The sequence below is a fragment of the Alternaria infectoria genome (genome assembly GCF_024043175.1).
Source record: "Alternaria infectoria strain BMP 0036 chromosome Unknown scaffold_30, whole genome shotgun sequence".
Taxonomy (NCBI): Eukaryota; Fungi; Ascomycota; class Dothideomycetes; order Pleosporales; family Pleosporaceae; genus Alternaria; species Alternaria infectoria.
Window position 1 is genome coordinate 72,477 of NW_026250719.1, and position 13,266 is coordinate 85,742.

A 13,266-nucleotide genomic window follows, 5' to 3' on the forward strand; every position below is an offset into this window, starting at 1 on the left:
AGTGCTACACGTTTGTCTCCGCGGGCGACTTCATGGCGTAACGCCTCTGTGACACAGCCGACATGTCCAAGTGTCAGTGCACATGGTACCAAGAGTTACCTACGCCGCGGAGCAGAAGCAGGTGTCAGTGTGACGTTGTTGTTAGTAATGAAGGCTGCGTGAAAGCCTTCGTGGATGTCGTGATCTGGCCTGATCTACCCGAATAAGAGCTGTTCTAGACGCACAGTGCAGATTGCATGCAAAGAACCATCGCTTTTTCCTGTCGCTTGTCGCATCGCTTGCAGTTAATGGACAGATTGATGTCGCGAAGACGTTAGCTCCCACGCGGACGGATCGTGCGCTTTGTGGGGTGCGCTTGGCCTGGCTGCAAGCAGTCTAGTGCCAGATGTCGTCACGGATCCATTTCCCGGCGATGACTTTGACATCTCAAAAGACACCGCTGCGTGGTGTTCATCGTCAGCATGATCTACTGTGCGTGTTTGCCTGGGGGTGCATGCTTCGCCACAGCTGCGCTAGGAATACCTAGTCAAAACCCATGTGCTACTTCATAGCTGGAAGAATGGATTACTATTCACACTAAACCCACGCCTGTACATTGCGATAGATTACTCATAATGTTTATTCTACAGACCACTACAGCAGTACTCATTGCCTTTCTTGCAGTCATTGCCTACAATGAAATTCGAAATCGTCTTGCGAAAGGACGATCAAGAAGAAAGGATCTTGAAACCCCAGGCAGCCCAACCATACCCGCCGCCAACGATGCCAAACCACCAGTGGATGATGGAACTTTGGAGACATCTCCCATCATTCAGACGAATCACTCAATCGACCCCGAACTGGAGAGGTACAAGCAGCTTTACTACAAACTCCATCATCTCGAACACCACCCCGAAATCCTGCCAGAGTGTCGCGAGCTCCTCCTTGGTCTCCTCTCCTCAACTATCGCCGACGCAACCAAGGAACCCCACAGCGGAATCTTAACCGTCGAACAATTCTCGCGCGACGGATTAGATGAGTTCCTCAAAGCCAAGGACGTCGACGTCACCAACCGCTGGGAGGAGTACCTTACGCGTCGCAGAGCCGGTGGATCCCGCGAGATGTTCAGTGACAAGGAGGAAGCGAAGTGGTGGCTCAAGCAAGCAGCACCAGTCAAGTACGTCGATGGCACATGGCTCGGACACATCAACAAGATTAGCACGCCATTCAAGTACCGTCAAATCACCAAGAATGCCTGGCAGGTCATGTCCGAAGAACTTGGGGACGGAGATCTCGCAAAGAATCACGTCCAGGTGTATCGAGAACTGATGGAGGACATCGAAGCTGGGCTTCCCGCTGCCGATCCGGAAGACTTTATTCATCCCCGTCACGATCTGACTGAAGCACGCTGCTGGAAAGCCGCCATGGCACAGCTCACCATCTCCTTGTTCCCCCACGAGTTCCTTCCAGAGGCTTTGGGCTTCAACATGGCGTACGAGAGTCTGCCGCTCCACTTGTTGAAGACCGTCAAAGAACTTCGCGAACTTCGACTAAACCCCTACTACTTCGAGCTTCATATTTCCATCGATAATGCCGATTCGGGTCACGCTGCGATGGCAATGGCTGCAGTTACCAACTACATCGAGTTGGTTGCAGAGCAAGAAGGGGAGGAGGCGGTGCGTATTGCGTGGAAACGCGTACAGGCTGGCTACATCCTCGCTGAGGGCTTGCCTACGACTCCCGAAAGTCCATCGCTCAAGGTCCAGGCCGAAGAGCCCTTTCCTCGTACGGGCACAGAGGCGGCGTTGGTCGACATATTCGCTGCAAAGAGCTTTGTTGCACATAAAATCCACTGTAACAGTCGCCTGAAAATTGGCCGCCGTTCTTTGGTCGACTGGCTAGAGCCAAATGCTTTCAAAAAAGCGCAGTGGCAGAACGAGTTCCTACAGGATCTGAGTAACTGCAAACCTTGGGTCATAAAGGGCGACAGTGAGAAGAGCAGGCTGGTCAAAGAGTTATCATGGGAAGGCAAGATGTTTGGAAGCTTTACTGAGAAAGAGGTGGAAGTCGTGAAAGCGTGGATCGACGAACTTGGCTCACCCACCCAGTCTCCGAAGTTTGATCCAAATGAGTACTTTGACTTCACGGGACAATCTTCTAGTCCTCCGGTAGAAGCCGTGACCCAGGACTTGGACATCCTTATCGACTACCCCGTTCTCGCGACACCAGAAACGATTACTTCATTCGCGACATCTGACATCATCAATCTGAGCATCGACGAATCCCTCATTCTCGATTTCAGCAACCTCAATCTCAGCAATCTCCTCCCATTATGGCTTACCTCACCCACTCTACTTGAAGCATTATCCGCAGTACCCGTCCGCGCTGCTGACATGTTCGGCTCCGCCATCGTACGCGTACTTCGCGCACAGACCGGGTTCAGTGCGGAAGGTCCTGGTGTCGCCGGCATGGACGAAGTTCATCGGACCGATGACGGTCACGCTGTCGGTCTTGTGGAACTTGGCTTGCGCATGTGCCGCAGGGAAGGTCTGCATGTACCTGTCAGCTTGAAAGAGGGTGTTGCTTTGGGTAGTGATGAGATTGTGTCGTTTTCACAGTGGATGGTTTGGATGGGCATGCGATGGCTGACACACCGGGATGTGCTAGTTGGTATGGCTTGGGCGTTCATGGAGATGCACGAAGCGCTGGCTAGATGTCAAGAAGACGTTGCGTTTTTGGATGAAGAGAGTCGAAACGTACTGCAAGAGATCGCGACTAGAGAGAGAAAAGGACTTGATGTCTGCAGAGAAGAGATATTCAAAGACCAGAAGCGCAAGGAGGAGTTTAGCAGAGGTCTCTTCCTAGCAAGACGAGCGATCAAATCATGTTTCACATAGCAATAGTGGGAAGAAGATCATGTGTAGAACTAGGCATCTTACGATACCCATGAATTCATTTGTTCAAAAGGTGGCCCTCAGGGCTAAAAGAAAGAATCGAAATCAACAGCCAGACTATATACAACTCTCCAGCTCAAAAATGTATGTACAATGAAAGACTTTTTAACAAGCCAAAATAGTCGCCCTCTACTTCTTGAGGGTAAGGAGACCGGGCCTGTAGGGGAGACGGTCGTAGTCGCCACCGGCGTTGGGGTTGCGGCCCTGGTACAACAGCTGCAGGTTGCAAGGGTCGACAGTCATGGTCTCGTCGTTGGTGACCTTGACCAAGTCTCCGTGGGAGATGTCGTTGGTCCAGGTGGCACCGCTGTTGGCCTTGCCGGCGAAGGGGTTCTGCTCGGTAGCAGCGTTGGGGGTCCAGCTGCCGCCGAGGCTGGAGGCAGTGAAGGAGCGGAAGTAGCGGCCACCAGAGCCGACGGCCTCGACGATCATGAGGTACTTCTTGGAGGTTCCGCCCTTGACGGTGTAGACCTGGACAGCCTCGAAGAGGTTGTTCTGGGTGTCGCTCATGACGACGGTGGAGGCGGTGCCGAAGTTGCCGGGGAAGTTGCCCTGGGGCATGCTGGAGCGGTAGATCTTGCCGTTGTCACCGGCGAAGAACAGGTACATGTTGGTACCGTCACCGATCAGGGTCTGGTCAATGGGACCAGTGCTGGAGCCAGAGATAGTTCCAGAGAAGAGGGGCTTGGCCGCACTCCAGCCGTTGGCGTTGGTGGGGTCGGAGGAGGTCTTGTAGGAGAAGGCGGTAGGTCCCCACTGGTAGGCAATGACCCAGGTGCTCTTGGGCTTGAAGTAGAAGAGAGTGGGTGCGACGAGGCCCTGGTTCATCGCGTTCTGGGGAGCAGATGCGAGCTCGTTGAAGTTGGAGACGACGCCGAAGTTCATGGAGCCGTACTTGGAGCCGGTGTCGTGGTTGGTGGCGTAGACAAGGTGCTTGCCGTTGACCATCTGGGTGGTGAAGTCCTTGAGGTTGGCCCATCCGGCCTTGGGCTGGGCAAGAGCGTTGGATGAAGTCCACTTGTAGCTGGTGGGAAGCTGGCAAGTCTGGGCTGAAGCAGTTGCGCCCAAGAAGGCGACTGCGACAGCGGGAAGGCTGAGGTCGGTAGGAGTGAAACGCATGGTTGCTGATGTGTGGAGAGACTGTTGAGTGAGTGAATGAGAGACTTGGTTGTGTAGTGAGGCCTTACAGACGGACAGCAACAGGATACTTATACCTCCAAGCCTGATGTCGGACCTACCAACCCACAACGTACACAGCCTGGCACATCGTCTCCACTACGCAGACCACCTCATTGTCTCGACCGATCACATTGGCCTCGGTCATAGCTCATCCCGGCGCTGGAAATTGATCTCCATACCGTGGGTCTGTTTGCGGCGTAGTATATTGTTCCGTTGTTGTGGGTATATTAATGACATGGTGTTTCAAGGGAATTGGCGTACCTGCGCGGACACCAATTCTCCGTAATGCGGGGATTACCCGGCAAAGGGATGCCATGCCGTTCTGAAGCCCGGTTGGGGAAGGCGCCAAGTCGTGGTGGGTAATGCTTGATTTCCATGCAGGCTTATGCGGCAACTAACGGTCTGATTGCTAGGGCTGAAGGCTCTATTTTGACGTCTTTCAGTCTCTGCGATTGGTAGTAACAACACCATGCAACCATTTCGTTTCAATGTTTAGACGCGACAGAGGGTGGACAGCTGTGTTGATTGCTGGAAACAAAATCTCGGCGGTATTCCCACAAATGTGAGTGGTAGTTAGCTTTGTGATACAGAAACTGCCACCGGGTGTTTACCAGAATCCACTAATCGCGCCACTCAAGGTTTAGTGCCCGCTGTGACCAGATGTCAAAACACCGTGAAACACCCGGTGGGCGGAATCTAGAAGCAGGTGCAGAAATGTCGGTGGCGCAACAATGCTGGTGGTGGTCAGGCCAGCGTTTGAACGATTACAGGCAGCTCAGACGGGATCTTAGCGAGGTTGAAGTTGTTGGCAATGCTTATGCTGCGGCGCATTGATACCCACCGTCCTGACATTGAGACGACGTCAATGGATGTGGATCTTTGTTTCGTTTCAACTGCGCGTAGCACAGGGGAAGATAACGACCGCTTTTGCACCGCCCTGGAGTCGGTGAGTGATCTCGAAGCAGTTCATTCCGGTCGCGCATAGACCATGAGTCTGCTGTAAGATTGTACGGAGTGCGTTCTAGATGGAGAGGACGTGGTCGCCGAGTACACCTACCACCTACGCTACTGAGATCATTCCAAGATTCGTATGAAGACGAGGCGGTAGGGTCGGTAGTTGAGTCGACTCGTGGAATTTCTTTGCCCGTGAGTATGAACAGCGGTGGTGTGTGGCGCCACCGACAGTGCTGGCAGCCAAGTCACTTAGAACGTTGCCGAGGAATCAAAGCCGACCAGATGACCGACTCAATGTGGACTAGTAGTACAAGTCGTAAGCTGAGCGCAAGGGTCGGCACGAGGACTAGGGCTGTATATTGAGCAAGTGAGCCCCTTACCGTGTTGACAGTTATGGCGAATTCCTGCGACAGTATCTCTCTGCGCGGTATCTTGACTGTATCTTGACACACAACTCGACGGATGTCATCGTACATTCGGAAGCACGGAGCCTATCTTATGGGTACCTTCCGAATCCACTGTACCCCATACCAAGCCTGTAGGAGCCGTGTAGGAAGCTGGGCATCCCAAGACACTAGGCATCTCCCGTGGCTGCAGGAAACGTTCCCAAGACGGGTTTTAGCATGGTTCTGGCGCTTAAATGCCCCGTGGGGAAGTAATATAGTTGTCGGCAGTCGCGTGGTTCTGACGATATGTGGCGTCTTGCCCAGAGACGGAATATTCAACGCCGCCCGTTGCGTCCACACTGAGACTCAATCGTATTATGGGTAGGCTAACTTGACACGTCTGTTAAGACTCCTCGTGAAGCAAATATCGAGATTAATTCCACGGTGCATTCGCTGTCCGACGAGATGGCAAAGTGTCCATGTTGGTCAGGGTTTGTATGTACGGGATACAAGGACAAGGAATATTTAGCCGTCGTGAGTTCGTGCAGGCAAACTGACGAGCTGGTCGGCTAGGAGTGCTGCACATTCTGGCTGAGATGTCAATTGTACGGTATATGTGCGAGGCATGATTGGGATGAGGAAGGAGTGCAAGCTCTTGTCTGAGTTGTAGACGAAGCGAGTGCTGACTCAGCCACTTCCCTATTCGGAATGCATTCGCTGAGGAAGTAGCGAGCTTTGCGCAACCTTTGTTTCTGGCCTCTGACACTGCAAGCTGTCGATTACACAGGCTCTTACTTGGTCGGAATGGATATTATGTTGTGATTGGAAGGTCGTTATATCATTAGCAGATGTATAATGGTTTGGCATTACAGGCATCGCATACCCATCTATTTAGCCTCATGATGAGCCCCTCTCACTGGAATTCGAAACTGCCGGTAACAATTACACTGTGTTGGAAAGATGGCAGGATCGCAGAAGGTGCTGCTACCGCCTAAATCCTGCAGCTTCACTAGCATCGACGGAAAGTGCTCCTCTAGTACCCCGGCCTTGTTCCTGGACGAGTCGAGGTCCCTCAAAACTCAGATGTCTGAGTGCTGGCTATATGGATGAAGCCGGGGTTTTCATGAAGCCATACACGTCTTCATCCATGATGAAATGTGACCAGAACCGTGAACGCAATGTGTTTCGAAGATGTAGTAGTTGGAGGGCCGTATACTACAAATCTGTCAGTTGAAGAAGCGCAGTGGAAGTAGATATACGCACTCGCATGTAACACTCAATGTATATATCCACTCAGGCAACTTGCTCTTGCCACACAAACACTCGCACGCGCGTCTGCGCGCCTCGGCTGAGTACCCCGCACGTGTCCTGTGTATCGCATCCGCGTCGTGAACGCCTCAAAGATAGACGCCATCGTCACGCTCAGGCGCCGGCGCATCACCATTCCTCTGTTCTTCAGCCGCGGTACCATTCGTCGCCGGAGCCACGCTGCCGTTGGTGACCGCACCATCAACCTTCTCTTCTTCGCGCGGCCTCCACGGCAGACCCCTCACATCCTTGACCTCATTCTTGATCGCCTCCCTCCGCTCCTCGAATCTCTTCATGACCTGCTTGTTCTCCATCAGCGCCTCGTAGCAGTCGCGGTCGTCGTTTTCGCGCGCAAACTCTTCGAGCTGCTTGTTGCTCGATTCAAGGTGTGTGAGTTGGTTGGTGAGCTCAGAGTACTTGGCGTAGAGCGATTCGACGGAGAGGTCCTCGAGGGCCTTGGAGAAGCGCGTGAAGGTTATGGGGGCGGCGTCGGCGGACATGGCGGGAGGTGGTTCGAGAGTAGCGCGTGGTCTGAGGGTTTGTTGGGTTCGCAGGCAGTAGCCGGGACGTCAGTCGAACTGTGAAGTTGGGGTGTGTGAGGTTTGGTGAGTAAAGTTGCGGCGTAGTCTGTGTGGAACATGACCGCATCTGGTGGGGCAAAAGAACGAAGCTACCCCGCCATACTGCTGAGCTGTTGCCTGAGCCCACTGAATCATCCACCGCTCTTGTGAACCGCTGCCTGGAAGCTGCTCATGCTCTAACCACGCAGTATTTTGGTATATATTATTACTATCTGGTCAAAACTGCATCAATCAGTAAAATACTCGATTTTCCGGCACTTTGGCGTACGAGCTCCTCCAGTCCATCTGCCATCAACGCTTACTAATCAAAATTCTAGGGAGTGGTTAACGCGCTGGCCTGCTAGTCCTTCACCGGAAAGTCAGCCAGTTCCTTCGGGAGCGTGTGTTCGAATCACACAGGTGTCGCAATAAACCGATTTTTTGAACAGGGAGGGGACATCCCGCGAGGAAAACATCTCTTTTTGGTTCGAAAGAATTTGATAATAGCAATCTAGGCGGTACATTCCAGTTCTGCTCGGTGTTGAGAACTAGCTTTTTGCATTTCTGGTGAACATGTATTCTGCTAGCCCTCCCCTAGTACACAGAACTCGATATTTCAGTGCGTGTATTCTGGTAGAATGTGATACGTGTCCATTGCTTTGATACATACTTCCCCTATCTTCCAGGATTCATACCAGGCATCAGATCCGGTTTATCGAGCACCATACCCCGAAGCAGCACCAACTGCCTCAACCCCTCCCAGTCATCACCCTCCTCATCACCCCGTCTCCACACTTCCTTGAAACCCCATGCGCATGCAATACGATCCAATGCCGCCCGCTCATCTTCCCTTATGTATCGATCCAGCAGCGGGACACCAGGCCTCCAGACCACTCGGTCGTGATGATCGTTGTATGTTGTAAGAGCGACGAACCCGAGCGTGCCGGTGCACAAGACATATGTGCTCATGCCCATGAAGGCGTAGAGCTTGAAGGTCCACGGGTCGATGAAGCCGCTGTAGACGGAGAGTTCCTGGGCGATCATGTAGAGAGCGAGTGGGGTGAGGCCGACGAGTACCCCCGGTAAGCCCATCTTTGTGAGTATGCGATGCCGCCGCCATGCGGGAGCGCGGTAGGTGTGGTCGACGACATCGAGGGCCAGTGCTAGGTCTTTCGCGTCGATGGCGGCCGTAAGCGCTTCGTCGGCGAGATCAGCTGGAATGACCTGCTTAGCCGACTTGGGCGAGGGCTTGGAGAACTTGGGTGGTGACGAGCCTTCAACTGGGACCGGTTTGTTCGCGTAGAGGTAGAGTGCCTCAGGAATAGTCTTCGGTCGGGCAAGTAGTCGCTGCAGGTGGATGTATATAGCGAGGACGTTCGGTGATAGGAAGACTTTCTCGTGCTTTAGGAGACGCTCCGCGAGCTTCGAAAGATACGATGGCGAGGGCAGGGCATCCAATCCCAGCATTTTCGAGCTCTTTCTTTTCGCCGTCTCCGCCGTCTCGTCCCCGTCCAGTCCAGAGAGTATGGCGCCCGCTGAGCTCTGCCTTATTGCCGCCTTCTGTAGTTGAGGCTGGCGTGCGCGTATGGCAATGGCTTCCTGCGCAATGCTGTCCAGCCCTTCAAACGCCTCCATTATAACGTGCTCCTTCTCGACCTTGGGTGAATTGAATATTTCCTGTATTCGCGCCTCCACTTGGGCAAGGTGACTCTTCAACGCCGCAATTCTGTCCGACGTATGTAGGCCGCCATCGTCGCGCGTGTCAATCGCTGCTGCCGTCCGAGGTGTTGTCGCGATGCTTCGTACCAATATACGGGGTGTCAGAGTCGTGGTTCGCGCGTTTTGCCGCCGTATCGAGGGTGTTCGGAGGGAGGATGCGGAGAGGAATGCGCGGCGGCTTGCAGGCTTCTGCAGTATGTAGTCACACAACTGACATACTGGCCGCGACTGTGTGCGCATTGGCAGATTGCCAGGCTTCATGGCGCAGGTGGTGATATCGTGGGATGCGATCACCAAGCCGTCTGCAGGGCACGTTGCTTAGGTGTTTGGGTGGGAAGCGATTAAAGTTGCTTATCGATAGGACCTCCTAGCAACATCACGTAGCCTCCACGCCTGATTGACAACTGGAAGCAACTTCACTATATTGGGAATAATTATCTCAAGGGACTATCCCCTGTCCTAGACGCGGAATGAGCCCTGGAATCACGGGGCGTCGAGACGATGCAACGTCCACCTGTACCCGAGGCCTACAGCTATTATCCAGAGCTTCGGTCGTGATAGCCGACATCCAGGGACGTGTACGAATGAAGAGTGAGCCTTGTACCCTTGTAGTCGATATCTACTGCGGATGGACGCCTTTTGATGAGTCACCCGCAGGCGTGGCTAACGAATCGTACCTCGCCTCGTAACGACTGCCCTTGCCTCTACATCATCTGCGCAACCGTCTCGCCAACGTCTGGGTCTACCTAGGTATGGTTCTTTATAATACAGACGCGCCAACAATGTATCGGCAATTCGAGCAAGCGCGAGACTGCGCTGAACGCGAGCTCAAGCAGTAAGTGCTGCGACAGCCGTCAGCTTCCAAAGTTAATTACAGTCATAGAGCCAGCCTCAACTGTAAACTTCACCTCCGGAGTACCGCATCATCGGAGGATGGCGTGGAAGAGAGGCTACGTCGCTATGACCAATTGACAGATGTTTTACATGCAGCAATTATTCGCTACACGAATGCTGCAAACATGGACGTCGTCGCACGTGTTTTGAACTTACCGCGAGAGCTGCGGGATAACATCTACACGCAGTTATGGCAACCTGACGAGAAACACGATCCGACTCGCAGTGTAATCTGTTGGTGGGAACTATTCCATGAGCCTTGGTTCAGCGTAGATCACGATCCAGACACACCAGCAGGGTTATCAATGCTGTACATGAACCTTCGGCCACCTCATTTCATCGACAAGACTTTCGTAGGACTGGTGTTCGCTAAAGAGGCTCTCAAGCTATTCCGAGATGTCGTTGGCAAAGACCTGCGCCCAATTGACGACAAGGATCCCGTGGCTGAATGCCTATTGCTCGACACTTCCGTGGCGGACTTTGTGAGGAGAGACGCATTTGGTGTTGGATTTACCATGGAAGAGTTGGCAAGGAATTTGGATCTGCGTGTGACCTTCCAGTGTGACGCGCTGACTGACAGCGAATTCTCCGAGATTCAGGAGAGCAAGACACACGATCAAGGCTCGCGCACGGCGGATGCAACGGCGTATACACGAGAAGACTATCTTTCAGAGATCAATGATGGTGTCACGGCTTTGCTGGACATTTCACACACTGAACGTGTTACTACTCACAACGAACACCGTCGCCATATGCAGACCCGAGCTAGAGTTGTTACCTTGGCTATAAGACAAGAAGAAGACTTGGGCCCGGGCTGGGATCATGGTTCACTGTTCCTGAAACTTGTCGCTCGCACCTACCATGGGCTGAGAGCCAAAGGTTTCGTAGTCAAAGTCGAGTATCATAGCGAAGAGGTCGATCTCAAGGTATTGTTTGAGGATGACGTCTGGACATGGACGGAAGATGAATGGGAAATCAACCTCTTTAGAAAGAACATGATATCATACGTACAAACGTCCGGCAATTCATCCCAGAGGTACGTTTGGGCACAACTCAGGGACCATCTGTTTCGACACACAGACCAAGACGATCTCACCGCATGATTGTACGACTGCGTGCGATGAATATAGATGCATCAGGTGTGCATCGAAGGCTCGGGATAGACTTGGAAAAGGGCCATTTCGCAGGTCTGACATACGCCTGGCCAGCCAGGAATGGACCCGCCACGTCGATGCCGACGCATGCCAGGTATCTTTGATTCAGTTCGTCAGCTATTCTGCTTGGATGGTGAGTCCGCATCCATCCCCGGCTCCTGCATTTCGCCCGAAAAATCTCCACTTCCGCCCACACTAGCTCCATCAACCTCACTGCTCACACTACCCCTACTTTCTCCAAACGTCGCAGCAAACTGCACAAGCATATTACCATGCTTCACGCTATCAACAATGTCTCTCGGATCCACACCAGCCCTGATTCTCGCCAGGATCTCACTCGCTTCCTCATCCGGCAGCGACTTGAGCATCTCGAACAACTCTTCCAGGTCTTGATGTTTACGTTTCGACTGAGTGTTCTCTGTTTCCGTGTACTGGCACACGGAATCGCGGGACGTGCATTCACTGCAAATGGGACGGTCGCCGTTACACTATGGGTTCAAAAGATCAGAAGGCTACTTTGCTGATGTTGCTTTATATACATGCAATGTACTTGGTCTGTCGGTACCTTGGTTTTACGACTTCTGCAGGCTGCACAAGCTAGAGAGACGCGAGCTCGCTTCGGTTGCGATGGTGGAGCCTCTACTCTCGGTGAGGCTGCAGGGAGGAGAGGGCGTAGAGGGCGTGCCGCAGCACTGTCGCCGGAAATAGCTGGACTGGTCTGTTGCGGTTGCATTACGCACGAGACGGCGCCTAACGGGGGTTGCTTCCTTCTTCTGCTTAGCAGAAATCTGCAAGCAATCTGCCAATCCAAAGGAAGGGGAGGCTTCAAGACAGATTCCTACGCGTGCATAAGGAAGAGGATAGGATGCAAACAGTCGGGGGCAAAAAAGGTGCGAAGAATTGAGAAGTGAAAGGGAACCGGAGAGTGCACAGAAAGGCACACCCAGTTCAAAGGAACATTCGGAAATTGGATTGACTGTACTTGTACAACTAAAGCCGACTTGGTTTATCAGAAAACAATACGACTCACCCTCGCAAAACATCAATATTACCCACTCGCTCCGCCCGCTTGCGGACCAAACGTCTTCTCGATTCGAATTCCTCGATCTTGCCACAGCTCTTGCGATACCTCACGGATATGTAAGAACGTCGCTAACCACGCTATCCGCCGATCGCGTGGCCTGTAGCGTTGCCTTTCGCCACCGGGTCATGGACCCTGCATACGCATTGTTGCAGATGAACTAAACCCGAAAAGTTTACTAATGGGGGTTTCACTTCTTGGTCGCCCCAAATGCGATTGTTGGGATGGGGGGTTGTTTCTGGTTATGGGTTTTTCGGCACTGTTAGCTGGTAGTTTGGCGTGTGGGCAGTGCGGTCCGTGGAAATGGGACGCGGTTGATTTGCCCGATGTCAGTTGTATTGGGTGGTAGATGTGGGTGCGTGTGCCGCAGTGGGGCTTTTGGACTACCAGGTACTGTGACTGCTACTCATGGTGCTGTGGTATATCGCCGATTGTAAGTAATCTCTGCGACCTTCTGGTACTGGCGAGGGTGTGTTGGCGCTGATGCTAGGTTATAAGCGCCGGTTATAGGCATTTGCTCCTGCCTTGCACTGCCTAGTCATAGCATGACTTTTCAATGGAACTTGAGACACTACACCTATATTCGCAGTTCGTTCTAGCTTTCTGCTAGACTAATCCTACACCCTTCTCGGATGACAGGCTTGGTTCGGATCGGAAGCTGCTGATCTGCAAGACCGAATCCACCGCTCGCGAGATTTACCTACCTAGTTGTTGTTCCCGCCGCCAGTGACACAAACAACGAGAAGGATGCATGCACAATGTATTGGAACCGGTATCATCTAGACAAGAAGACTCCAAGCTGCAAGCGCCAACAATTCCAGATCCACTACAACAAAGTGTCTCTCACCAGCATAATCGTACCAGCATCACCCCTTTCAACCACCACCTGCATCAATCATGCCCACCACATTAGCCACACCCACGGAATCCAAATCCAAACCAATCCCCTGCGCTGATCCACACCCATCTTAAACAGGCAATCCAATTGCGTCAAAGAAAAAAGGTGAACCCATCCCACACCGGCGAAATGTTCCGCGGAGCACCGCCCCAAATCGCGATCACTGTCCTACTCTCAAGACCACAATCACGCTACGCGAG

The 13,266-nt window shown here is 52.8% G+C and overlaps 5 protein-coding genes across 5 annotated transcripts; 2 read left to right on the plus strand and 3 right to left on the minus strand.

Annotated features, from left to right (window-relative positions):
* Nucleotides 1-614: 614 nt before the first annotated feature.
* J4E92_010004 (uncharacterized protein) lies at nt 615-2,876 on the plus strand (the record flags this gene model as incomplete). The annotated part of the gene is made up of 1 exon (XM_051501346.1): nt 615-2,876. The coding sequence occupies one exon, from the start codon at nt 615-617 to the stop codon at nt 2,874-2,876; it is 2,262 nt and encodes a 753-aa protein (XP_051348415.1).
* Nucleotides 2,877-3,062: 186 nt separating this feature from the next.
* Nucleotides 3,063-4,052, minus strand: J4E92_010005 (uncharacterized protein; the record flags this gene model as incomplete). Its single annotated transcript, XM_051501347.1, has 1 exon — nt 3,063-4,052. One exon carries the CDS (start codon nt 4,050-4,052, stop codon nt 3,063-3,065), a length of 990 nt encoding a protein of 329 aa, XP_051348416.1.
* A 2,797-nt stretch (nt 4,053-6,849) lies between these two features.
* Nucleotides 6,850-7,260, minus strand: J4E92_010006 (uncharacterized protein; the record flags this gene model as incomplete). Its single annotated transcript, XM_051501348.1, has 1 exon — nt 6,850-7,260. One exon carries the CDS (start codon nt 7,258-7,260, stop codon nt 6,850-6,852), a length of 411 nt encoding a protein of 136 aa, XP_051348417.1.
* Nucleotides 7,261-7,995: 735 nt separating this feature from the next.
* Nucleotides 7,996-9,300, minus strand: J4E92_010007 (uncharacterized protein; the record flags this gene model as incomplete). Its single annotated transcript, XM_051501349.1, has 1 exon — nt 7,996-9,300. One exon carries the CDS (start codon nt 9,298-9,300, stop codon nt 7,996-7,998), a length of 1,305 nt encoding a protein of 434 aa, XP_051348418.1.
* A 938-nt stretch (nt 9,301-10,238) lies between these two features.
* On the plus strand, nt 10,239-11,036 carry J4E92_010008 (uncharacterized protein; the record flags this gene model as incomplete). Its single annotated transcript, XM_051501350.1, has 1 exon — nt 10,239-11,036. The coding sequence occupies one exon, from the start codon at nt 10,239-10,241 to the stop codon at nt 11,034-11,036; it is 798 nt and encodes a 265-aa protein (XP_051348419.1).
* Between the last annotated feature and the right edge of the window lie 2,230 nt (nt 11,037-13,266).